This window comes from Bubalus bubalis, chromosome 12 (assembly GCF_019923935.1).
Source record: "Bubalus bubalis isolate 160015118507 breed Murrah chromosome 12, NDDB_SH_1, whole genome shotgun sequence".
Lineage (NCBI taxonomy): Eukaryota > Metazoa > Chordata > Mammalia > Artiodactyla > Bovidae > Bubalus > Bubalus bubalis.
The window spans coordinates 1,610,504-1,638,027 of NC_059168.1; the positions used below are offsets into that span (position 1 = coordinate 1,610,504).

Genomic DNA, 27,524 nt, shown 5'->3' on the forward strand with positions numbered 1-27,524 from the left:
AACAATTTAATGAATTTTAATATAAAAACCAATATTCAACTCAGTCATTGCAGAAATTTTTACACGTATTTGGAACAATGTGGGTATATGAATCTAACTTTTCAACTAACTTTTACAAATTCTGGAAACTGATCAAATATCTGCACTAAAAATTTACTGTTCAAATTGAGATGTTTGATTAATTATAACATCTACACCAGATTTCATAGACTTTCAATATAAAAAAAGAATTAAAAAACCTCATAATAACTTCCTCTATGTAAACTAAGGGAGAAGGCAATGGCACCCCACTCCAGTACTCTTGCCTGGAAAATCCCATGGACGGAAGAGCCTGGTAGGCTGCAGTCCATGGGGTCGCTAAGAGTCAGACACGACTGAGTGACTTCACTTTCACTTTCCACTTTCATGCACTGGAGAAGGAAATGGCAACCCACTCCAGTGTTCTTGCCTGGAGAATCCCATGGACAGAGAAGCCTGGTAGGCCGAAGTCCATGGGGTCGCACAGAGTCGGACACGACTGAAGCGACGCAGCAACAAATGTAAACTAAATAAAATACATTATTAACAACAATTTCATCTGTTTGCATTTTTAATGTTACCATAAAATTAAAAAAATTTTTTTTTTTTTTCAGAAAATTTAAAGTCACATACTTGGTTCACATTCTACTGCTTTGAGAAAATATAAAGAGGTTGAACTGCCCATGGGGTTAGAAAGAGGCACCACTGAAGTTAGGTAATAATGCAAGGAAATATCTGATGAACGCCAAACAACATGTGCAGTGAGGGCTCTGAGGAGGGAAAGATGAGGATGTAGGAGAGCCAAGCAAGTCTTCAACAGGTGGTGGTAGTTTAGTCGCTATGTCTCTGTCTGACTCTTGAAACTCCATGGACTGTAGCCCACCAGGCTCCTCTGTCAGTGGGCTTTCCCAGGCAAAAATACGGGAGTGGGTTGCCATTTCTGTCTCCAGGGGATCTTGCCGACCCGGGGATCGAACTCGGGTCTCTTGCATTGCAAGCGTATTCTCTACCAACCCGCGAGATTCCAGAGAGGCGCCGCAGGATGTGCCCCGCCCCTGAACGCGTTGGGTCTTTTGACCCCGCCGCCCCGCCGTAGCCGCGCTGCACGCCCCGGGTTCGCGATGGCGGACGTGTCCGAGAGGACACTGCAATTGTCTGTACTGGTGGCCTTCGCCTCCGGAGTGCTCGTGGGCTGGCAGGCAAACCGGCTGCGGCGGCGGTACCTGGACTGGAGGAAGAAGAGGCTGCAAGATAAGCTAGCGGCGACGCAGAAGAAGCTGGATCTGGCCTGAGATCCCCGCCCTGTTGGTCCCTGCCGACTCCCGCGCGACCACCTCGAGGGCATCTAGCCTGTCCCGTGCGGGGCCTCGGCCATAGCTAGACCCGTCTCACGCCCTGCGCCCGCAGTGCCAGGCTTGTCTTGGAGTTGGTGAGCAGTATTTATAGCTTTAAGGGGAGATTTTGGGGATAGACCAATATCTTGCGGCAAGAGGTTTCAAGGGCTCCCGAAAGAGGAGAAAGTTCTGTTTTCCGTGGTAACGCACACTTTCGTGCCACAGTTCGGTTCCCTGCGCGTGTTTAACGGGACTGCCTTAACCGCGTGCAAAGTCATTGCACCTTGACAACATTAAGCTTCAACATGGAAAACACTCGAAAGAATAGAAAGAAAAAAGACGGACCGTGGAGGTGTTCTTACCGTCCTTTTCTCTCCCTAATCATCTTATATTTAAAAATATCTTTGATAGCATCATAGTACATCTTTGCATTCATGCTTTGTCATCTCCAGTCTAAATTCTTAGCTCTTTAAAGGCAGGCTGGGAAAGTGTAAAGAACAGTGGCTTGTAAGTCAGGAGCTTTGAACCTAGTCTTGGCTTTTTCATTAGAGCTCTGCAAACTTCCAGGGTCTCAGTTTCCTTATCTGTAACACCAGATCTTGTTGGTCCTGGTTTAACTAAACAGTAAAAATAATTGGAAGTTATCCATTACGTATTTCTAATTTTTATTTTTCTTTTATGTTTCCAACAGCTCATTGAAGATGGATATGGAGAACTGGAGAGAAATAATTCTCCTTGCACTTTATGAATCAATTTTATTTTTAAAATAAAAAATGTAAACGTATTTGAACCTTTTATTAAAAGGGAAAGGAGTATCAGTATCATTGCATTAAGAGAGCTGGAGCCTCAAAACTGATAATTACTGTTTTTGATCACATACCTTGTTTTCCAAGGAATCTGTGCTAGTTCGTTGGTACAACTGCAAAGCAAAGTTGGTCTAGGAACCATTACCAGTCCCTTTGCTCAGCAGATTTGCTGGAGCCATTCTGGAAACCAAACAACTGTGTAAAAATACCTGAGGTACGGGAATATATGTAAGACCTTTACACTTCTGAGGGTGACAGCATACTCCAAGCACAAAGTATAAATTTTTATTGACAGAAATTTCTTTTGTATCGTTAACAGAATATACATGTAAAGGAGAAAACTCATTGAATAGAGCTTAGTGATAAATCCCAAATACAGTTGACCCTTGAACAACATGGGTTTGAATTGCAGAGATCCACTTACATGTAGATTTCTTTTTCAATAAATCTACATGTAAGTGAACCACTATCCATGGTTGGTTGAGTCCATGCATGTGGAAACGTGGTCAGCAATGATCAACTATGCCACTTGAGCATCCTTAGATTTTGGTATCAGTGGCAGCTCCTGGAACCAGTCCTCCAATGGTACCAAGGGACAACTATGTCTAAAAATCAAGAGTGAGTGACCAAGTCCCTGTGTGCCAAGTCGCTTCAGTCGTGTCTGACTCTTTGCGACCCTATGGACTGTAGCCCACTAGGGTCTTCTGTCCATGGGATTCTCCAGGCAAGAACACTGGAGTGGGTTGCCATTTCCTCCTCCAGGGGATCTTCCTGACCCAAGGATAGAACCCAGCTCTCTTACGTCTCCTGCACTGGCAGGCGGGTTCTTTACCATTAGCACCACGTGGGAAGCCGGTGGTGCCTCCAGACTAATAGCATGTGCCCAGTTAAGCATCAGGGTTGTGACTGGTTCTCTCTGGAGCTGTTCTTGTGCCAGGTTCCTGGTGCACCTGGTCTTTCCAATGTTGACTCCTTTTCTAGTACTTAACGTGTAGCCCCTGGACACACTGGTCTCCCTCTCCTGTCTCACCTCAGTGTTCACATCCCTGTCCCCAGTGCCTGTGCTGTTCAGCCCCGAGTTTCACCTGGTCCTTACGTGGGTTTTTAGCCGCCCCACAGCACTCCTCATCTGCCCCTTGTTTTCTGCCTGCTGCATCTTCACGCCGTGCCCAGGTGTTCCCATCCCTATGGTGGACGGCTACCTCTGACATTGCCTCTCAGTGTTTCTCCTCTATCTCTACCCCTTGCCCTACTTAAATGTGTTTGGGTTTTTTTCCCTTGAAAATACTACGTTACTTGGAGGTGTTACTTTTTCCCTGTTAGCCACCGCTGCTGCTGCTTCTAAGTCACTTCAGTCGTGTCCAACTCTGCGACCCCATAGACAGCAGCCCACCAGGCTCCTCCATCCTGGGATTCTCCAGGGAAGAACACTGGAGTGGGTTGCCATTTCCTTCTCCAATGCAAGAAAGTGAAAAGTGAAAGTGAAGTTGCTCAGTCGTGTCTGACTCTTTTCGACCCCATGGACTTCAGCCTACCACGCTCCTCTGTCCATGGGATTTTCCAGGCAAGAATACTGGAGTGGGGTGCCATCGCCTTCTCCGTGTTAGCCACTAGTTCTTCACTATGAGTCTCTCTGAAGCTGTTAAATTCTTTTTCATCTTTTTAAAAGTGAGCTCAGATCATTGGTGTAGGGGGAAGAGTTTGGGAATTGGATTTATAGGAATGACCCCCACGTGGGGAAATATTACAAACCTCCCTGAGAGATGTAAAATGTAAAATTTTAACAGTTTCAGAGACTCATAGTGGACTAGTTCTCCACTACAAGCCTCTCCCAAAGCTGTTAAATTCTTTTTCAGTAGCTCCTATAAGGAAGCCATACAAGGTCGATGTTCACTGTAAAACTCTGATGGAAGAAAATTATAATGAGTTTTATGAAATAGATTGTTCTCAGGAGATACAATGGCTGTGGTTTGCTTTGGTTTTGGCTGCCTCACTTCAGAACTGTCTTGTCTTACATTACTCTTGGTTTTCATAAGGGCACTAAGGGATGACAACGGAGAAGCAATGACTAGCATTAAAGTGATTATGCTGAGGATTACAAGTAAAAAAATAAGTTAAAAGAGAACATAGCTGAGTAGTCACATTCCTTACAGCATGGTGAATACTGAAGTATTTCTCAAACTTGAATATGCACATAAAGCCATGGAGTATTATTACAGTGCACATTCTGATCCTGTAGTTCTGGGCTGAGGCTTGAGAAGAGGCGTTTCTAACAGACTTACAGGTGGTGATGATGCCAATCCGAGACTCATAGGAAATGCTTGTCACTCTGAATAGGGTACAAAAGTGTATAAAATCTGTCATCTTTCCAGTGGAGGTAAACAAGAGTAATAAACTTTTTTTCATCCTTCCTCATTCCCCATACATGTACACATATGTAAGCTGTTTATTTTTACCAACATAGAATTGTACCATCTCAAAGGACCTGGCTTTTCAAGAGCCTTGTAGATGTAAGCGGAGAAGGCGATGGCACCCCACTCCAGTACTCTTGCCTGGAAAATCCCATGGATGGAGGAGCCTGGTAGGCTGCAGTCCATGGGGTCGCGAAGAGTCGGACATGACTAAGCGACTTCACTTTCATGCATTGGAGAAGGAAATGGCAACCCACTCCAGTGTTCTTGCCTGGAGAATCCCAGGGACGGGGGAGCCTGGTGGGTTGCCGTCTATGGGGTCACACAGAGTCGGACACGACTGAAGCGACTTAGCAGAAGCAGAAATGACCCTGTAATTTTTCATTTTAAATATGGAGCTCCCTATAAAACAGAAAGTTGTCCTAATTTATTTAGAGACATATATGTAAAATAAATAAGGATTTCCTAAATGACAGATTGTTTTTAGTGCAGTTTTTTTTCTTTCTTCTTTGTCTCTTACAAGATCATTAGAAGTACTGATTTGTCAGTCTATCTGAAAATACTTTTTAACACTACCTCAGTTGTTGGATTTTTAATGGAAAAACTGGCTATTTAAGTGAATTTCAAGTATCATGAGCCATCATGAAGAAGTTAATTCAAAATAAAGACTGGAGCTATAAATAAAGCAGAGCAACAGTAGGATAGTTGAGTCTACTAGAATATGCCATACAAGGAAATGTCAGAGAGCAATGAGAGGGAACAACCTACATGATGATACAGATGCATTGCACAAACAGGTTGAGTGAAAGAAGCCTGACAAGATGCCAGGACACTGTGTGAGTCCATTATTCGTTCAAAAGGAAGCAAGACAAATTTTTACAGTTAGAAATTGGGGTAGTGTTTTAGTGTAGGAGTGGAGGTGGGCGAGGACTAGAAAAAAGGGAAGACTACTAGGATGTTGGATACCATCAGTATCCAAATCTGGTTGGTGTTACATGAATCTGTGTTCAACGTGAAAATTAAGTGAGGTGGTTCTTCTCACTTTTCTGTTGAAGAAAGAACGCAAATAGATGGCTCTTGGCCCGTGGGATTAACTTGTAAACCTGTATCAATGTGGTTCATCTTTTAAAAAGTGAGCTTCTGTGTATTGGGAAGAGTTTGGGAATTGGATTTATAGGAATGAGTCCCACTTGGGGAAATGTTATTACAACCTCCCTGAGAGATGTAAAATGCAGCGCATAATCACGGTTTATAGACTTCCTGTAGAATGAACATCCCTAGATCATAGAACTCAGGATGCAAAAACTGCAATTAAGTGATACTCCAGCAATATCCCAAATAGCAAAGAATTAAACACTGCCTTTGTGAAGTGAGAGTATGCAGAAGCACGTATCCCGTATAAGCCATGTAAGAAAACTATCTGTACAGTTCATTTAAGACATTGCTGCTGCTGTTAAGTCGCTTCAGTCGTGTCCGACTCTGTGCGACCCCATAGACGGAAGCCCACTAGGCTCCCCCGTCCCTGGAACTCTCCAGGCAAGAACACTGGAGTGGGTTGCCATTTCCTTCTCCAATGCATGAAAGCGAAAAGTGAAAATGAAGTCGCTCAGTCCTGCCCGACTCCTAGCGACCCCATGGACTGCAGCCTACCAGGCTCCTCCGTCCATGGGATTTTCCAGGCAAGAGTACTGGAGTGCGGTGCCATTGCCTTCTCCTTTTAAGACATTAAGAAGCTTCAAGTACCCTGGTGGCTCAGACAGCAAAGAGTCCGCCTGCAATGCAGGAGACCTGGGTTTGATCCCTGGGTGGGTAAGATCTGGAGAAGGGAATAGCAACTCACTCCAGTATTCTTGTTTAGAGAATTCCACGGACAAAGAGGAGCCATGGGATCGCAGGAGTCCGACGCGACTGACTGAGCGACTAACACAAGATTAGTTTAGCAAAACTGGTGCGTGCAGGCTCAGTCGCTTTAGTCGTGTCCGACTCTTTCCGACCCTATGGACTGTAGCCCGCCAGGCTTCTCTGTCCATGGGATTCTCTAGGAAAGAATACTGGAGTGGGTTGCCGTACCCTCGTCCAGGAGATCTTCCCCACCCTGCTGGCTTCTGCATTGCCGGCGTGTTCTTTACCGCTGAGCCACTGGGGACTCCGAGCAACCCTGCAGGAATGTGGTAATACTGAGTATTATGGGACTTGTAGTTTCGGACGCAGCGGCACATTCTCCCCCACCTCCACCCAAATCCTTTGGGACAGGCCAGGAAAAAGTGACTTGCTGGGCGGTGAACCTGAGAAGCGAGCTCCGGCCCTGCGGGTTGAAGGAGCCGCTTCCTCAAGAGAGGACCAACCCCACACTCCTCCAGAATCAGCTTCCCAGCGGGCTGCAGGGCGCCGAGGCGGACGCGTAGTGATGGCGTCACGTCCCGGTGCAGCCGCCATGGTTTCCCTGGCGACCGGTGTGCTCTCCGCGCCTAGGCGACGGAGATGCTGGCGAGGCGGCAGCGCGACCCACTCCAGTCCTTGCAGCGCCGCAATCAGGAGCTGAAGCAACAGGTACCGTCTGGTGAGAGACCTGGGCTCTGGCGGAGGGCGAGCTCTGGGGCGCACCCTAACTCTGGGAGTCAACCCCAACGCAACCTTTCCAAGTTGTAACTGCCCCCATCCGCAACGTCCCGGGACCAAATCCTGATTCTACCCCTCCGGGGAGGCTAGAAAATGGGGTCCTCGACTAAGTGCTGTCCTCCTCTCCCTCCACCCCACCTAACAGCTCCATCTGCAGCCTAACAACTCTTCTATCCCATCTCACCTCCAAATCTAAACGAATAATAACATTCCAACCATCTCTGCATTCAACATCACTTTCCTCCATTCTCCATGCTTCCTTTCCTTTCTCTCTCATTCAGTGGAGGCTCTTGAGTGTTTTTACTTCTCATGAAGCCAAGCCAAATATGCATCAAGGAATAATATATAAGAAAAATATTCAGTTCAGTTCAGTCGCTCAGTCGTGTCCGACTCTTTGCGACCCCATGAATCGCAGCACGCCAGGCCTGCCTGTCCATCACCAACTCCCGGAGTTCACTCAGACTCACGGCCATCGAGTCAGTGATGCCATCCAGCCATCTCATCCTCTGTCGTCCCCTTCTCCTCCTGCTCCCAATCCCTCCCAGCATCAGAGTCTTTTCCAATGAGTCAGCTCTTCGCATGAGGTGGCCAAAGTACTGGAGTTCCAGCTTTAGCATCATTCCTTCCAAAGAAATCCCAGGGCTGATCTCCTTCAGAATGGACTGGTTGGATCTCCTTGCAGTCCAAGGGACTCTCAAGAATCTTCTGCAACACCACAGTTCAAAAGCATCAATTCTTCTGCGCTCAGCTTTCTTCATAGACCAACTCTCACATCCATACATGACCACTGGAAAAACCATAGCCTTGACTAGACGGACCTTTGTTGGCAAAGTAATGTCTCTGCTTTTGAATATGCTATCTAGGTTGGTCATAACTTTCCTTCCAAGGAGCAAGCGTCTTTTAATTTCATGGCTGCAGTCACCATCTGCAGTGATTTTGGAGCCCCCCAAAATAAAGTCAGCCACTGTTTCCACTGTTTCCCCATCTGTTTGCCATGAAGTGATGGGACCAGATGCCATGGTCTTCGTTTCCTGAATGTTGAGCTTTAAGCCAACTTTTTCACTCTCCTCTTTCACTTTCATCAAGAGGCTTTTTAGTTCCTCTTCACTTTCTGCCATAAGGGTGGTGTCATCTGCATATCTAAGGTTATTGATATTTCTCCCGGCAATCTTGATTCCAGCTTGTGCTTCTTCCAGCCCAGCGTTTCCCATGATGTACTCTGCATATAAGTTAAATAAGCAGGGTGACAATATACAGCCTTGACATACTCCTTTTCCTATTTGGAACCAGTCTGTTGTTCCATGTCCAGTTCTAACTGTTGCTTCCTGACCTGAATATAGGTTTCTCAAGAGGCAGGTCAGGTGGTATGGTATTCCCATCTCTTTCAGAATTTTCCACAGTTTATTGTGATCCACACAGTCAAAGGCTTTGGCATAACAATAAAGCAGAAATAGATGTTTTTCTGGAACTCTCTTGCTTTTTCGATGATCCAACAGATGTTGGCAATTTGATCTCTGGTTCCTCTGCTTTTTCTAAAACCAGCTTGAACATCAGGAAGTTCATGGTTCACATATTGCTGAAACCTGGCTTGGAGAATTTTGAGCACTACTTTACTAGCGTGTGAGATGAGTGCAATTGTGCAGTAGTTTGAGCATTCTTTGGCATTGCCTTTCTTTGGGATTGGAATGAAAACTGACCTTTACCAATCCTGTGACCACTGCTGAGTTTTCCAAATTTGCTGGCATATTGAGTGCAGCACTTTCACAGCATCATCTTGCAGGATTTGAAATAGCTCAACGGGAATTCCATCACCTCCACTAGCTTTGTTTGTAGTGATGCTTTCTAAGGCCCACTTGACTTCACATTCCAGGATGCCTGGCTCTAGGTCAGTGATCACACCATCGTGATTATCATAGTCGTGAAGATCAAAGCCTTCCTCAGTGATCAATGCAAAGAAATAGAGGAAGACAACAGAATGGGAAAGACTAGAGATCTCTTCAAGAAAATTAGAGATACCAAGGGAACATTTCATGCAAAGATGGGCTCAATAAAGGATGGAAATGGTATGGACCTAACAGAAGCAGAAGATATTAAGAAGAGGTGGCAGGAATACACAGAAGAAAAATATTAAGACCTGACAAATGAGCAAAGGACATGAACTAAAGAAGAAATACTGGCCACATAAACATGAGAAAAGTTGACTTCTAAGATAAGCACTTGCAAAAGAAATAAGATACCACAAACACTTAAAAAATCTTGATGCCCAGTACTGGGGAGGCTGTGATGAAACAGGCACTTTTACTGCCCCAGGGTATAAGGCACAACATTTCTGGAAAGCACCTTGACAAGATGTAGAAGATATTTATGTTCCTAGGCTGTGTAATTGCATTTCAAGGAGGAAGCACAAGCTGGAATCAAGATTGCTGGGAGAAATATCCATAATCTCAGATATGCAGATGACACCACCCTTGTGGCAGACAGTGAAGAAGAACTAAAGAGCCTCTTGATGAAAGTGAAAGAGGAGAGTGAAAAAGTTGGCTAAAAGCTCAACATTCAGAAAACTAAGATTATGGCATCCAGTCCCATCACTTCGTGGCAGATAGATGGGGAAACAGTGGAAACAGTGGCTGATTTTATTTTTCTGGGCTCCAAAATCACTGCAGATGGTGATTGCAAGCCATGAAATTAAAAGACGCCTACTCCTTAGAAGGAAAGTTATGACCAACCTAGACAGCATATTAAAAAGCATAGACATTACTTTGCCAACAAAGGTCCGTCTAATCAAGGCTATGGTTTTTCCAGTGGTCATGTATGGATGTGAGAGTTGGACTGTGAAGAAAGCTGAGCACCGAAGAATTGATGCTTTTGAACTGTGGTGTTGGAGATGACTCTTGCGAGTCCCTTGGACTGCAAGGAGATCCAACCAGTCCATCCTAAAGGAGATCAGTCCTGGGTGTTCATTGGAAGGACTGATGTTGAAGCTGAAACTCCAATACTTTGGCCACCTGATGCGAAGAGCTGAGTCATTTAAAAGACCCTGATGCTGGGAAAGATTGAGAGCAGGAGGAGAAGGAGATGACAGATGATGATATGGTTGGATGGCATCATCGACTCGATGGACATAGGTTTGGGTGGACTCCGGGAGTTGGTGATGGACAGGGAGGCCTGGCGTGCTGCAGTTCGTGGGATCTCAAAGAGTCAGACATGACTGAGTGACTGAAATGATCTGTTAATATTACCAAGTATTATTTCCACTAAATAAAATGATTTTATAATATTTAGCAGACAAAAGACGGAGAAGGCAGTGGCACCCCACTCCAGTACTCTTGCCTGGAAAATCCCATGGACGGAGGAGCCTCATAGGCTGCAGTCCATGGGGTTGCTGAGGGTCAGACACAACTGAGCGACTTCACTTTTCACTTTCATGCATTGGAGTAGGAAATGGCAACCCACTCCAGTGTTCTTGCCTTGAGAATCCCAGGGATGGGGGAGCCTGTTGGGCTGCCGTCTTTGGGGTTGCACAGAGTCGGACATGACTGAAGTGACTTAGCAGCAGCAGCAGCAGATAAAGGATGTACTGAATGCTCATATTTTATCCAGTTTTGGACTTTCATTTAAAAAGTGCAAAAGATTGGGTGGATAAATATTTCTTAAGGAACTCTATTGGAATTATAGTGGTACAACAAAATAGAATACTCTTCTGGTAGAAATAAAAATAAAAGTTGATGAGACACTGACTTAAGCTGAGCTTTGGCCAGATGCTTTATATTGTATTGAATTTTAAATTTAGTGGGACATTGACAGAACCAGGAAAAGTTGTAGAAGTAGGCCACAACAATTGTTACTGATACAAAGATGAAACAAAACAATCACCAGGGTTATTGAAGCTGGAACCCAATTGGCTCCTGAGCCTTTTGATACCCTGTGTGTCTGGGAAGGGCTCTGTGATATTGTGGGGTCCTTCTTCCCTGACCCCATAAAGGATGTGCTTCTGCTCATGCTCAGTTGTGTCTGACTTTTCGGGATCCCATGGACTGTAGCCCACCAGGCTCCTCTGTCCATGGAATTCTCAGGCAAGAATACTAGAGTGTTTTGCCATTTCCTTCTCCAGAGGATCTTCCCAACCCAGGGATCGAATCCATGTCTCCTACATTGGCAGGCAGATTCTTTACTGTCTGAGCCACCAGGGAAGCCTCCACAGAGGACACGTGAAGCAAAAAATGGCACAGACTTCCACCCTGTTATCCATGGGACAAGTTACGAAGGACCCGTCTGGGTTATGCCTGTGAAGACTGTCACCGTGTGTGTAAATGGTGCAAATAGCAGATGCAGAATGGCAAGAGTAGAGACGTTTTCTTTCTTTTTTTTTTCAATCACTTTATCTTTTCCACATCTATAGAACCCAAAAGATGTATGTGCCTCTTTTGTGGGTATGTTGGCAAAGTTACAAGTAGTATTTGGAAATTGCTAAGTCACAGTATAAGATATAAGAATGAGGATAAGAAAGAAAAAAACTTGTGGTTTATTCATACAGGGAGTATTACTCAGCACTAAGAAAGAATAAACTGACGATACACACAGCAGTGTATATGGAAGTATACTTCTGATATGGAAGTATCTCAGAAACATGCTGTGTGAAATGATCACACAAAAGAGTACGTTCTGGGAACTTTCGGGAGTAATAGTAATTTGCTGTAGGTTGGTGGGGGTTTGGATTACATGTCATTTACCAGACTTAGCAAATACAGTTTTAAGATGAAATGTGTATTTCATTGTACGTAGAACTCACACCAAATACTGAAGTGTAGTTAGTGATACCCATGATGTATTGTTTAAGGGAAAATATACTGATGATTGTAATTTTCTTTGTAATATGTAAAAAATTAGATGTGTAGATGAATAGATGGATCAAAAAAGTATAGTAAAATACTAATGGTCGAATCCAGGTGGTGGGTGTATGGATGTTCACTGTACAATTCTTTCAGCTTTATTGTGTGTTTCAAAGGGTTCATTATAAAATATTTGGGGAAAAATTAAAATTTTATGTCCTAAGGTTATATGTGAAGAGGAACTAAAAAGCCTCTTGATGAAAGTGAAAGTGGAGAGTGAAAAAGTTGGCTTAAAGCTCAACATTCAGAAAACGAAGATCATGGCATCTGGTCCCATCACTTCATGGGAAATAGATAGGGAAACAGTGGAAACAGTGTCAGACTTTATTTGGGGGGGCTCCAAAATCACTGCAGATGGTGACTGCAGCCATGAAATTAAAAGATGCTTACTCCTTGGAAGGAAAGTTATGACCAACCTAGATAGCATATTCAAAAGCAGAGACATTACTTTGCCAACAAAGGTCCATCTAGTAAATGCTATGGTTTTTCCAGTGGTCATTTATGGATGTGAGAGTTGGACTGTGAAGAAGACTAAGCACCGAAGAATTGATGCTTTTGAACTGTGGTGTTGGAGAAGACTCTTGAGAGTCCCTCGGACTGCAAGGAGATCCAACCAGTCCATTCTGAAGGAGATCAGCCCTGGGATTTCTTTGGAAGGAATGATGCTAAAGCTGAAACTCCAGTACTTTGGCCACCTGATGCGAAGAGTTGACTCATTGGAAAAGACTCTGATGCTGGGAGGGATTGGGGGCAGGAGGAGAAGGGGACAACAGAGGATGAGACGGCTGGATGGCATCACTGACTCGATGGCCTTGAGTCTGAACTCCGGGAGTTGGTGATGGACAGGGAGGCCTGGCGTGCTGTGATTCATGGGGTCGCAAAGAGTCGGATACGACTGAGTGACTGAACTGAACTGAAGGTTATATGGTATTTAACAACGTGATATTTTAGACAGTCTCCATTTATTGTAGGTCGATGGGTTGCTTTTTGAGAGTCGACTGAAAGGAGCTCTAGAAGCAAGTAAAAGGAGAGATATGTACCAAAGGTAAAGTATACTAAGTTATGTAAGCTTTGTAGAGGCTGTACTTAGATTTCAATGAGCAGTATTTACAGCATAGAAATTGAGGCACTATATTTTTTAAATTAATACAATTTCTGAAAAGACAGTAATAATAGGAAATAATATTGAAGTAAAAATGAATGAAATTTTCCAAAAGTATTTTGAAATATTTCTTACAGTTATCTATGTCAACCAAGCCTAAATATTGGAATAAGGTTAAATAGAGGATGACAAATGTTAAAAAGAAGTAGCTTACATTTATTTTGTACTTTTGTACATACCAGACAGTGTGGTCCACGTTCTAAGAACTTTTTCTTAATTAACTTTCATAATAACATCTGAAAGTTGCTGAAAGTTAGTGAGCTACTTATTAATATAGATGAGAAAATTAAGGTTTACAGTGATTAATTAATATGTCTAATATTACTCAGCTATAAAACATCAAAGTGGGAAGGCAATAAAAATGTTTTAAAGCCAACAAGAAATGCATAATTTATTTATTTATTGAAGTACAGTTGATTCATTAATATGATGTGTTAGTTTCTGGCATAAGGCAAAGTGATTCAGTTATAAATATATATATATTCTTTTCAACTCTTTTCCATTATAGTTTATCACAGGATATTGGATAGAGTTCCCTGTGCTGCACCATAGGACCTTGTTGTTTATCCATCTGCTATCTAATAGCTTTCGTCTGCTAATCCCAAACTCCCAATCCTCCCTTTCCTCCCCTCCCTGCCCTTGGCAGCCACCAGTCTGCTGTCTTCGTTTGTGATTCTGTCTCTGTTTCCTAGAGAGGTTTATTTGTGTCATATTTTAGATTTTACACATAAGTGATACCACATCAGGCAGTGTTTGTCTTTCTCTTTCTGACTTACCTCAGTTACTATGATAATCCAGGGCCATACATGTTGCTGCAAATGGCCTTCTTTTATTCTTTTTAGCGGCTGAGCCGTGTTTCATTATATTAACATGCGTGTGCCACACCTGCTTTATCCAGTCACCTGTTAATGGATGTTTAGGTTGTGTCCATGTCTTGGCTGTTGCAGATAGTGCCGCTGTGAGCATACGGTGTATCTTTCCGAGTTCGAGTTCTCTTCAGATACATACCCAGGAGTAGGATTGCTGGATCAATAGGCCAGCTCTAATTTTAGTGTTTTTGAGGAACCTCCATACTGTTTTCCTCCATGGCTTCATCAATTTATATTCCTACCAACAGTGTAGGAGGCTCCTCCTTTGCTCCACACCGTCTCCAGCATTTGTTTTCTTACAGACTTTTTGATGATGCCCATTCCGACTAGTGTGAGGTGATATCGCATTGTATTTTTGATTTGCATTTCTCTAGTAATTAGCCATGTTGAGCATCTTTTCACGTGCCTGCGGGCGATCTGTGTGTCGTTTCTGGAGGAATGTCTGCCTATGTCTTCTGCCCAGTTTTTGACTGAGTGGTTGTGGTTTTGTTGCAGTTGCTGTTGTTGAGTTGTGTGAGCTGTGTGTATATTTTGGAAATTAAGCCCTTTTGGTCGCATTGTTTGCAAATATTTTCTCCCAGTTCATATGTTATCTTTTCATTTTGTTTATGGTTTCCTTTGCTGTGCAAAAGCTTATAAGTTTGATTAGGTTCCATTTGTTTACTTTTGCTTTTATTTTCTATTGCCTTGGTGTTATTAGACTGACCTAAGAAAACATTGGTATGGTTTATGTCAGAGAATGTTTTGCCTGTATTCTTTTCTAGGAGTTTTATGGTGTCGTGTCATATTTAAGTCTTTAAGCCATTTTGAGTTTATTTCTGTGTTTGGTGTGAGGGTGAGTTCCAACTTCATTGATTTACATGTGCTGTCCAGCTTTCCCAGCACCACTTGCTGACGAGACTGTCTTTTCTTCATTGTATATTCTTGCCTCCTTTGTCAAAGGTTAATTGACTTCAGGTGTGTGGGTTTATGTCTCGGTTCTCTGTTCTGTTGCATTGATCTCTGTCTGTTTTTGTGCCAGTACCATGCTGTTTTGATTATTGTAGTTTTGTACTATTGTCTGAGATCTGGGAGGGCTATGCCTCTAGCTTTGTTCTTTTTCCTCAGGGTTGCTTTGGCAATTCTGGTTCTGTATAAATTTTAAGATTATTGGTTCTAGTTCTGTGAAAAATACCATGGGTAATTTGATAGGGATTACATGAAATCTGTAGATTGCTTTGGATAATATGGCCATTTTAATAATAATAATCCTTCCAATTCAAGAGCCTGGAATTTCCAGGTGGCTCAGTGGTAAAGAATCCACCTGCCAATGCAGGAGACACAAGAGACGCAAATTCCATCCTTGGGTCAGGAAGATCCCCTGGAGGAAGACATGGCAACCCACTCTGGTGTTTTTGCTGAAAAAATCTCATGGGTCCTGGCAGGCTACAGTCCATGGGGTTGCAAAGAGTTGGGCATAACTGAGCAGCCAAGTGTGCACACAGTCCAAGACCATGGATCATCTTCCCATTTCTCTGAATTATCTTTAGTTTCCTTTATCATTGTTTTATAGTTCTTGGCATATGTCTTTGACCTCCTTGGTCATTTATTCCTAGGTATTTTATTTTTTTAATTTTATTGAAGTATAGTTGATTTACACTGTTGTGTTCATTTCTTCTCACAGCAAAGTGACTCAGTGTCACACACACACACACACACATATTCTTTTTCACATTCTTTTCTGTTACAGTCTGCCACAGGGCATTGACTGCAGCTCTCTGTGCTGTACAGTAGAAGCTTATTGTTCATCCATCCTATGTATAATAGTTTGCCTCTGCTAATCCCAAACCCCCAGTCCTTCCCTCCCCTCATCCCTTGTCAACAAGTCTGTTTTCTGTATCTGTGAGTCTGTTTCTATATCATAGATATGTTGACTTGTATTTTAGATTCCACAAAGAGTATTTTATTTTATTTTTTGATGCAATTTTTAAAGGAATTATTATTTTTACTTTCTGATATTTCATTTTTAGGATAAAGAAATGCAACCAATTTCTGCCTGTGAATCTTGTGTCCTGCTACCTTGCTGAATTTATCACTTATAGTAGTTTTTGTGTGGAGTCTTTAGGGTTTTCTATATATAGTATCATGTAATTTGCATACTCTTCTCTCCCAAGTTGAATACCCTTTATTTCTTTTTATTACCTGATTGCTATGACTAGGACTTCCAATACTACTCTGGAGTGGTGAGAGTGGGCATCCTTGTCTTGCTCCAGATTTTAGCAGGATGGCTTTTAGCTTTTCAGCATTGAGTATTATATTGGCCATGGGTTTGTCATAAGTAGCTTTTATTATGTTGAGATATGTTCCCTCTACACCTGCTTTGGTAAGCGTTTTTATAATGAATGGATGTTGAATTTTGTCAAATGCTTTTTCTGCATTTGTGGAGATGATCATGTGGCTTTTGTCTCTTCTTTCTTTGATGAGGCGTATCATATTGTCTTCTGGGCTGAATCCTGGGTTTATGGAATTTTAGAGCTATGGAAGCAGTTAAAAGTCCAGTGTTTTCCTTACTTTAGAATTAGGAGACTGAAGCCCAGAGTCACTTGTCTTCTGAGTTTTGATTATCATACCTCATACCCTAGATCTTGCTAATGAGTGGAAAGACACTTACATATGAGTTTTTAAACATCATTCATACAATAGAAATTGCCTTGCCTGCTTAAAGACTGAACATATGATTTTATAAAATAGCTTTTTTGGTTATAACAATTAAAAAATCAATATTTTTCTTTCTTTTTGAAAATTTAGATGTATCCAGTTAAAACAGGCAATAGATGAAAATAAAAATGCTCTTCAAAAATTAAAAAAAGTAAGTATTATAGTTGATCACATTATTTTTTTTTTAAATATCTGTTTTTACCTGAATATTTTATTAAGTGGGTGTTCTTACCCCTAGAGTGGGTAGGTTCCTGGGTTCAAATAAGTGTTGAAGTGTGAACCAGGGCCCCAAATACTGATAAAAGTTCAGCTGTGATGAACTCACCCAGCACTGAGGACTCAGAAGAACTTGGAAGAAGCTCTTTTTATTATTGTGTTGTGTAAGTTTTATGTTTTACAGTTTAAAATTGTTTTCATTTTAATCACACTGTGGGGAAGTAGATTATCTGGCCCAGAGGGTACGAGGTAGAGAAGCTTCCTGAATCACAGCAGCTATTCTGAGATCGGTGACTCTGCAGAAATGGGGGGAACTAGAAATTTCTCTTGGCAATTCCATCAGGATCTCCTCTTTTAATATGAGCCTGAACTTGAGCGAAGTGTTCAGGGCCAGAGACTCAGAGAACATGTAGGGTGGGAGGCGTGTAGAGGTTGTCGCCCTGCCTGTGAGTAAGTCTCCTTTACTGCATTGGAGATAGGTGGTTTCTAAGCATCTCTTCCGAATTTCTCCAGTGATGAAAAACTGTAATTCAGGAGACTGACCGACCCTAAATTGGAAAACCTAACTACTGGGGCATGCAAAGGTGAAGCAGTTTTCCCAGTGTCTCACTGCCAGTAGGCGACAGAACCTGGACTTGGCACCTGTCTTTTTAACTCCAAAGCCAGTCCTCCATCTGGAACTGTCCCTTACTGGCTGTAGAGGGTCTGCAATACCTAGCAACAAAACAAAACAAAACAAATTAGAGGCATAACTTTATTATGCCATTTGATTCACATTCCAGCGTAATCTACATTTCTTTTAAACTTATTTATCTAAGATAGGCATAGTCTCATATTGATATTTGCTTTGTCTTATATCACTTTATTGGAGTTTTTTTTTCTATTACAATAAATGTAATAAAAACGGAATTTTTTTTTTTTTTTTTTTACTGAAGTAGACTTATATTCTCTCATAGGCTGATGAACCTGCACCTGTGGGCAATTATTATCAGAAGAAAGAAGAGGAGCACAATCTTTTGGATAAGCTTACCCACCAACTGCAGGAGCTTGCTGTGTCCATAAGCAGAGAAAATGTCACTGAGTATGAGCCCTTTCTTTCTTTCTTCCTTTTAAATATTATATCACCAACAGTTTAAATGTTTTATTCTATTAAGTTGCATATAGATAAAACTGTAACAGTATAATCTGTCAACAGTTACTTATTGTATATAGAAGAAAGTGTGAACTTCCAGGAGAGATGTAAAGCAGTAGAAGCCATAATCTCTCAAGTAATTCATAAGCTAGTTGGGGGAGCAAAACAGAGATGTGAAAAGCTCAATCAACAGACGTTAGAAAGTAAGGGTCATGCCTTTAATGTCAGGGTTAATGTGTAGAAACAAAATTATCTGAATTATCTATTTGCTTATTTCCTTCTTTTATAAATATTCTTTTAAAAATGGAAGTAGAAACATGCATTCTTTTCCTGATGGAGTGGATGTTAGTAATAGGCTTTGTAAAGTGGAAAGAAAACTTGACGGTATAAACAAACTCAATTCATAGGGAGATAAAAAGGGAAAAGTCAACTATTTAGACTCTTCAAATGCTGTTCCCATACTTTTACACTGTATTCTGGGGAAAAAAACACTAAAGAATATATTATTAGAAGGTTTCTAGAATTTCCATTGATGTCCAGTGCTGAGAATGACTAAGTGGCTGGCATTGGACTTAACCTTCCTACCAAAAAAACACTGCAGAATCTGGACAAAATATACAAAATGGCTGTCTGAACTCACTGAACATTCGCTGAGCAGGGCTGATATCCTTAATACAGAGAGACGCAAGAGGTGACTCCTGTATTCACCCAGACCCTCTCCCTGGCGATAGTTTACGGGCTGTGTGTGATGCAGGAAGGTAGATCCCAGACAGGGAGCAGCAGTCTCTCTGGGCTCCAGAGATCAAATTCTGGAGTTGCTGGGACCTAGTGGTCCAGTGGTTAAGACTTGACCTTCCAGTGCAGGGAGCTGAGATCCCACATGCCTTGGGGCAAAAACCCCAAAACATAAAACATTAACAGTATTGTAACAGTTTCAATAAAGACTTTAAAAATGATCCACATAAACAAAGAAAAGGTCTTAAAAGTTCTGGAGTTTCTGAGGCTCCTGGGACATGTAGGGAGAGGGAAAAGACTTGCAGAGAGACAACTCCAGAAATCTGAGGGGACTCCTGGGCTACACAGAGCTTGAATCCAGAAGGCCTGGCAGAAAGCACCTGCTGGAAGACTGAGAGCTTAAAAGATTCTGGAGGTCACAGAATCCTAGAAAAATGTTGGGGTTTATACAACCCAGATAGAGTAGAGAGACCTTGGTGAATGTTTCATGCATCTGGCTAGAGAGCACATAAGACCCATGTCTAGGAGTAAGGACTACAGAGTACACCCTAATATTCAAAACTGTGATCATGGAATACAGACAAAACTGAAGGAAATCTTTCCCAACCAAACCTAAAACCAGACCTTAACAGGAAAAAGATAACAGGACAAAATTAACTACTCATTAAAGGATGACAACATAATCCAGAGTCTCTAAATATGTTGTCCACAACGTTTAGTAATTATTAAAAATAATGACTAGAAATGCAAAAAAAAGTAGGGGAAAATAAATAATAGATAATTAAGCAGTGACAGTCAATAAAAACAGACCCAGATCCAAACTAGATAGTAGAGTAATCTGACTGGGATTTTTAAACAATATGATTAATATGTTAAAGAAAATAGAAGAAAAGATGGATGAAATGGGGGGAAAAAAGAATATTTTAAGAGAATTCAAATGTAGAAAATAATCAAATGAACATTCTACAACTGCAAAATATAATACCTGATAGAATAATGCCTGAGAGCTTTCTAAGTCTGATTCAATGTATAGCTTCAAAAAGGTAGAAAATGTCTTATAATAAAGAGAAAAAATAATCAGTGGAAACCTAGGTGACCCAGATGTGAAAATTAGCACACCAGAACTATCAAAGAACTATTTTCAGTGTGTTAAGGAATTTGTTGGAGAGATAGGCAGATTGGTTGATTAGAGAGGATCTTAAGGAGAGAAATGAAAATTAATACAGACCAAAATGGAAACTCTGAACCTAAAAAACACAGTATATAATTTTTTTTTTAAACTTGGTGGTTTGACAGATAACTAGATACAGTAGAGGAAAAGATTAGCAAACCCAAACACTGAGCAATGAAAAACTCTCAAACTCCTGCACAAAAAGGAAAAAAGAATGGAAAGAACAGAACACAGGAATGGTTAAGGACATGGCCAAAAGCTACAATCCATGTGCAACTGAAGTCCCAGAAGGGGCGGGGAGAGAGGATGGAGCACAGGAAATATGTAAATAAAATTTTAATTGATAATTTTTTTTAAAATTATTGATTCAGTGATCCAAGAACCTCAGACAACCCCAAACAATAAATATATAGAAACTACACATAGGTGTGTCAGTGAAACTGCTGAAAATTAAACATAATGGAAAATCATAAATGCAGCCAGGGAAATAAACATGTACAGGCAAACAATTCAAATTAAAGTTGACATCTTGTGAGAAAAAAATACAGGTCAGAGGATAATGCAGGGATATCATAAAAGAATTGAAAGGAAAAAAAATCTGTCAACCCAGAATTCTGTGTAGAGCAAAAGTATCTTTTAGAAATTAAAGTGGAATGAAGACATTTTCAGACAAACAAAAGCTGAGGAAATCTGTCAGACAAGGACTGAAGAATTGGCTATAGGAAGTCTTTCAGGCTAGAAGGAAATAATCCCACGTGAAAACTTGGATCTGCAAAAAGGAGTGAAAAGCCCAGCTATGTGGGTAAACAGAAAAGACTATTTTTCTTCTCTAAATGTCTTTTTAAAAAACACTTGATTATGTAAAGCAAAATGTAAATTTGAGAATTTATAATATACAGTTTTCATTATTTGCAGTAGTTATACCCCACAAAATTGTTACAGACCCTGAATAGTGAATAGCTTCTAGGAGAAGCTAGGTTCCTATGAGGCAGTGAACAAAATGTTTTTTGTCAACTGAGTAATATACGTCCTTGTTTTTTGTGTGTTTCTGTGTAAAGATACTTTATTTAATGTGTATTATTGATTCATTAATATTGAACCCAGCCAACAGCCCTGTAATTTATGCCTGAAGAAATCTAATAATAACACACTAATTTTCTCCATTAGGCATATCACAGCTTTCTTCTGCTTGGGACCACTACTTACCATTTCAGCACTGTGTTTGGAGGCCATTTAAGATAGCATAAATGGGTTGCAAGGAAAAGATTGGAAAAAGGTATTCCATGCTACCCTAACCAAAACAAAGGTGATGCAGTTCCAGTAATATCAGATGAAATAGACTTTAAGGTCAAAACTAATTTAATAGATTAAGACATTTTATAGTAATAAAAGGACCAATTCACCAGGAAGAAATTACCCTTAATGTGTAGGTTCCTAATAGCCGCTTTTACAACATAGAAAGCAAAAATTGCCAGCACTACAGGGAAGCTGACAATATAATCCACAAACTTTAACCCCCTAATTAAAAATGTATTTGTAGAACACTGTATCCCACTAGGTAATACACATCTCTTCCAAGTGCATATATAACATTAGCCAAAATGAATCATAATGGACCATAAAGCAATTGTCAACAAATGTCAGAGGATTGAAATCATGCAGCAATTTTGGTGACCTGGAATTACATTAAAACTCAATGACAATCCAAAACTAATACAATGGTGAATGTCAATTATATCTCAGTTAAAGAAAAAAAAAACTCAAATGACAGAGAAATAAATAAAAATCTCCAAATGTTTGCAAATTAAATCACATACTTCTGGGACTTCCCTGGTAGCTCAGTGGTTAAGAATCTGCTGTGCAACACAGGGGATGTGGGATTAATTCCTGGTCAGGGAACTAAGATTTCATATGTAACTACTGAGCTCCAGAGCCCACGTGCCTCAACAAAAGGTCCCGTATAGCATGACAAAGTATTCCATGTGCCTAAACTAAGACCCAGTACGGCCAAATAAATAAATAATTTAAAAAGAATCATATACTTCTATATAACCTAAAGATCAAAGAAAATATTACAGTGGAAAGCTAAATATTTTTGAATGATAATAAAAATGCAGTTGTGGGCTACAGCTAAAGCAGTGCCTAGAGGGAAATTTATGGCTTTAAGTGCAACATTTAGAAAAGAAGAAAAGTTGAAAATCATCTACTAAAGTTTCCAACTGAAGAAGCCAGAAAAAGAACAGCAAATTAAACCCAAGGAAAATAGAAATAAGGAAATAATAAAAATAAGAGAGAAAACTGGATAATAAACTGACATATAGTAGATAAAATCAATAAGTGAAAAGTTAGTTCTTTAGAAAAAGTAATTAAATGAGTAAATTCCTAGCAAGACTGATCAAGAAAAGAGAAAGAGGGAAAACACTAGCAAAAAACAAGGATGAAAACTAACCACTCAGAGCCTACAGAAATTTGAAAGATACTGTGAAGATGCTATGAAAAACTTTATGCCAATAAATTTGAAAAGACAGATAAAATAAGTTCCTTGAAAAATAAAATATACTCAAATTGACACAAGATGAATAGAAAATCTTAATAATCCTACCAAAATGTCTACTAAAGAAGTTGAATGTATAATTAAAACCCTTTCCACAGAATAAATCCTCAGGTTGTTTCACTGACACAAACTTCTGCAATGATTGAGTAAGACATAGCACCAGTATTACGAAATCTTTCCAGAGTCTAGAAAAAGAAACATTTCCAAATCATTTTATGAGCATTATGAAAAGTGAAAGTGTCAGTTTCTCAGTTGTGTCCAACTCTTTGTGACCCCTTGGACAGTAGCCCGTCAGGCTTCTCTGTCCATGGGATTTCCCAGGCAAGAATACTGGAGTGGGTAGCTATTCTCTTCTCCAGGAGATCTTCCTGACCCGGGGATCAAATCTGGGCCTCCCGCATCACAGGCAGATTTTTTTTTTTTTTTTCACAGTTTTCAAAGGAATTTATCAAGAAACGGGGGAAAAATATAAAGTACACAATCAAAGGAATCAAAGAGTTTACAACATAGCTTTTTCAGGCCAGTGGCAACTAAGAAATATTTGCTGAGCCGACACCAAGGGTACAGAGGCCCCAATTCCATTTTCAATCCCATCTCTCTTGGATGCTAACCCAATCAGCTCGAAACTTCCTCCGAAGAGAAGTCAGATTGCCTTCCCAAACCTCCCCAAACTACTTCCCAATTGCCTTTACGGCCCTTCTCTGCCTGGTCCCAGATTCCTCACCTAGGCTTTGGGTGAGGTCAGCCAGACCCTACTGAGCCTTCTCCACTCTTCCAGTCACTCTAAATCTATTTCTGTTCCGTTCTAGATTCATGTAATTGAACTACATTCATGAACCAGTTGGGCTGGCTTGATCTGCTGCCTTTGGTCAAGTTACCTATTTTTCTAAGCCTACATCTGAACTTGATCCTTCTGTGGGGAACAACTTCTTGAGCAGTGTCTCTCACAGCTCCCTGCCCCAGTTAGTCCAAGGCTACTTTCTCCCCCAGACAGAACTCTGCACCTGCGTCCAACCTCCCACTTAACTTCCAGGTGGCTCTAGTTCTCAGCTAACCCACCTGGGTGGTCGCGTAGTCACTAAGTTGTGTCTTGACTCTTCAGGTCTCATGGACTGTAGCCCACCAGGCTCCTCTGTCCATGGGATTCCCTGGGCAAGAATACCGGAGTGGGTTGCCGTTGCCTTCTCCACACAGGCAGATTCTTTACCGCCTGAGCCACCAGGGAAGCTCAACATCAAGACATGATAAAAATATTATAAATAGAAAGCCGTAATGAACAAATGCACAAACTCAATATAAAGTGTTAGCAAATAAAATCCAGGGCACATAAAAATGACAATACATCATGACTGAAAGTGAAAGAAAAGTCGCTCGGTCGTGTCCAACTCTCTGCGACCCCATGGACTGTAACCTACCAGGCTCCTCTGTCCATGGGACTCTCCAGGCAAGAATACCGGAGTGGGGTGCCATTTCCTTCTCCAGGGATCTCCCCGACCCAGGGATTGAACCCTGGTCTCCTGCATTGCAGGCAGACGCTTTAACCTCTGAGCCACCAGGGAAGCCCACATCATGACTCAGTGGGATTCATTCTAGAACACAAGGTTAATTCAGTGTTTCCTTTTACTCACTTGGCTGTGCCGGGGCTTGTTACAGCACCCAGGGAGCTCTGATCTTCCTGCGGTGTGCTCTTAGTGCAGCGTGTGGTATCTATTAAGAGTTCCCCCAACTGGGATCAAACCTCGGCACCCTGCCTTGGGAACACCCCAGTGGACCACCAGGCAAGTCCCTGAAAGATTAGATTAACATTGAAAAAATCAGTAATTGAAATGTACTGTATTAGCATAATAAGAGTCATTTGTCTAGTTTTATGGTTAGCACTGTCTATTTGCTTCAAAGTATTGTTAGTCATTCTGTCCTGTCCATTGTGTCCATCTTGTCCAGATTCTTTGAGACCCCATGAACTATAGGCCACCAGGCTTCTCTGTCCATGGAATTCTCCAGGCAAGAATACTGGAGTGGTGGCCATGCCCTCCTCCAAGGGATCTTCCCGACCCAGGGATTGAACCCAAGTCTCTTATGTCTCCTGCACTGGCAAGCGGGTTCTTTACCACTAGCGCCACCTGGGAAGCCCTGTCCTTTTCTACTTCACCCAAAACTCTGTCTCCAGGATTCCATTTGGCACCGATACACAGAGAAGCTGAGCTTCAGGGTTCCTTAGTTTATACTATTTCATGCCTCACTTTTAATAACCATCCTTGTGTTTAGCCTTTCTTCCAGTCTCCATGGAGCGTGATCATCTTTCTCAGAGCAGGTCAGATCACACCCTTCCCTGCCTTCATTTTTAGCGAACACCTTCAAGATAAAGCTCACATGGGCTGCATTTTGCTCATCTCTTTTCCCCCTCATCTCTTGCTCATTTTTCCCAGACCTCTTCCTACCATTCATGAGCTACCTGAGGTTCCCTCTTTTCCAGCCTTCTTCCTCCACTCCTTTCCCTACCTCTATACCCACCCTGCCCCCTTTACCTGATTAATTTCAGCTCATCCATCAAGTCCTAATGCTGAGCCTTTCCTGATCCCCACCCGTGCAGTCTTGGTTGGGTGCCCATCTTGTGCGTTTCCTTAGCATGCTGTATTTACCTCTATCACAGTATCTGTTGAACTATCTTGTAAGTATCCGTCTGCTAGATTGCCTCATTATTCTCCTGGAGGACAGAGAATGTCTGATTTACCTTTGTTTCTACTGTGTCGGACATGGAAATTGACAGGTGACGTCATGAGTCATGAGTATCGTCACTGCCAACTTTTGTTGAGCACTTGCTGTGGTCAGACACCGTTGTAAACACTTGGCAAGTCTGTAACTCCTCTAGTCTTCACGAGGACCTTATGAAGCAGGTTCTGTTATTATCTCTACTTCACCAATGAGAAATGGAGAGTCTAAAAGAAATGTACCCAAGACCAATCAGCGAAGAGGAGACAGAACCAGAACTTCATCTCACAATCCATGCTCTAACCACTGTGCAATAACGCTCAAGCAGCATTTGCTGAATGGATGAATCCAGGACTTAAATTCAAGTCTCCTGGCCTCAGGACCAGCACTTGCTCCACCATGTCAACACATTCCTCAGATATTTTAACTCCTTCATTACTCTCAGGTCACATATTCTTTGCTAGATGGTAAAAACTATTAGTTGTACTTTCCCTTTATTTTTTTTTTAATTTGCCTATTATAGATATGGGCTAGTTCTTCTGTATGTAGAAGTTATACTTGATCTGTTCTTCTGCGTTACTTCTAGTGATCCTCATCGATTATTTTCTGCAGAACTGGGGCACTTACTGAAAGAGAGGAAGAGGAAAACTCTGCTGAAGAAGATGAGGAAGAAGAAGACGATGAAGAAGAAAGCGAAGAAAGTGGGGGCGAGGACGAAGAAACAGAAGAGGAAGAGGAAGAGAAACAGGAAGGTGAATCTCAGCCAGAAGCCACGAGTGGAGAATACATTGCTCTTGGAGATTTTATGGCTCAGCAAGTAGGAGACCTGACATTTAAAGTAAGCAGAAACAAACTGGAAGCAAACCTAAGGATAAATTTGCATACCTAACAGAGTAAGAAGACTCTACCTGTACATCTGGCTCAGAGTCCTGATATTAACTTTTTAAAGACTCAGTCTGTATAAATAAAATAAGTGATAATTGCGATTTACAAGCAGTAGTCGTAAAATTCTGTTATCAAAGTTACCTGCTAGTAAAATGGTAAGAAAAAATAAAAAGAGTAGATGTTCCTCTGGTTTTGAAAATACAATAGTTTTAATGTTGATACTTCTGAGCTTAGGGGTAGATTCTAATTAAAACATTTTTACTTTTATTTTGCCTTAAGAAAGGGGAAATTCTCTGTATAATCAAAAAAAACTCTGATGGTTGGTGGATGGCTAAGAACGCCAAAGGAAATGAAGGCCTTATTCCTAAAACCTACTTGGAGGTTAGTCTTTTTTGTTTATTCTTTCCTTTTTCTCCTTTAAGACTTTTTTTTTTTTCATTTATAATAAAACACTAAGTTGTATTCTTTGATCAATGGGCTAGTGAATGACTTAAGATATAGAACTTGCTTCAATTTTAGAGGATCAGAGCATGAGAAAAATTTGGGGCTTCCCTGGTGGCTCAGTGGTAAAAGAATCTGCCTGCCAATGCAGAAGACACGGGTTTGATCCTTGGGTTGGGAAGATTCCCTAAAGAAGGAAATGGCAACTCACTCCAGTGTTCTTGCCTGGGAAATCCCATGGACCGAGGAGCCTGGCGGGCTACAGTCCATGGGGTCGCCAAGAGTCGGACATGACTTAGTGACTAAACAGTGATTATAGTGGTCTGCTCTCATGCAGGTGAGCTCTAGAATGTCGTCGCACGGTGAAGATGCTCTGTGGGTTCGTGTTGATCATAAAAATGAATAGACATTTATTTTTTGTTGTGAAAGAAAACTGCAGTTAACTTTGTCTTACCTTCCACAAATACATGATCCTTTACTAAGACGTGAACATAGTATATAAGTATGTTGATTGCCCAGTTCTTTCATATTTCATAATATGGCATGGTCATTTGCTGTCCAATATATAGAGATCAGTGCTGTTCAGTAGAAGTATAATGCAAACCACAAATGTAATTTAAAATTTTCTAGTAACCACGCTGAGACATCTTATTTTTCCTCATACCACTTCTGACACTAGCTGTGTGAGGGTTTTTTTTGACACCAAATATATGTTGTTTTTCACACTGTTTCTTTGAAGCCAACCAGGTGTCCAACAATGGAGTTCAATTCTAGCACTAACTCCTGGACTTAGCATAGACCCCACAAGATAAGGGCACAGTCCCACAAGACTGCCCCCCTTTGGGGACTTCCCTGGTGGTCCAGTGGTTAAGAGTC

At 41.4% G+C, this 27,524-nt stretch overlaps 2 protein-coding genes across 6 annotated transcripts in view; both read left to right on the forward strand.

The window, feature by feature from the left end:
* The first annotated feature begins 1,097 nt into the window (after positions 1 to 1,097).
* On the forward strand, positions 1,098 to 2,136 carry MTLN (mitoregulin). The gene is made up of 2 exons (XM_025262245.2): positions 1,098 to 1,447; positions 2,044 to 2,136. The coding sequence occupies exon 1, from the start codon at positions 1,140 to 1,142 to the stop codon at positions 1,308 to 1,310; it is 171 nt and encodes a 56-aa protein (XP_025118030.2). The 5' UTR covers positions 1,098 to 1,139; the 3' UTR covers positions 1,311 to 1,447; positions 2,044 to 2,136.
* A 4,475-nt stretch (positions 2,137 to 6,611) lies between these two features.
* The window catches only part of NPHP1 (nephrocystin 1), a 68,634-nt gene continuing 47,721 nt past the window's right edge, over positions 6,612 to 27,524 (forward strand). The window contains exons 1-6 of one of the 5 annotated variants that reach the window (XR_006543170.1): positions 6,612 to 7,119; positions 13,049 to 13,122; positions 16,896 to 16,956; positions 17,978 to 18,102; positions 25,935 to 26,160; positions 26,487 to 26,588. Coding sequence is in view for 4 of the 5 variants with exons in the window: in XM_044925581.2 (XP_044781516.1) it covers positions 7,051 to 7,119; positions 13,049 to 13,122; positions 16,896 to 16,956; positions 17,978 to 18,102; positions 25,935 to 26,160; positions 26,487 to 26,588 (657 nt within the window). In the remaining variant the exon portion in view is untranslated. Of the gene's footprint in view, positions 7,130 to 13,048; positions 13,123 to 16,895; positions 16,957 to 17,977; positions 18,103 to 25,934; positions 26,161 to 26,486; positions 26,589 to 27,524 lie in introns of all 5 variants that reach the window. The other 4 variants (XM_044925581.2, XM_044925582.2, XM_044925580.2 and 1 more) reach the window with 4 other exon arrangements.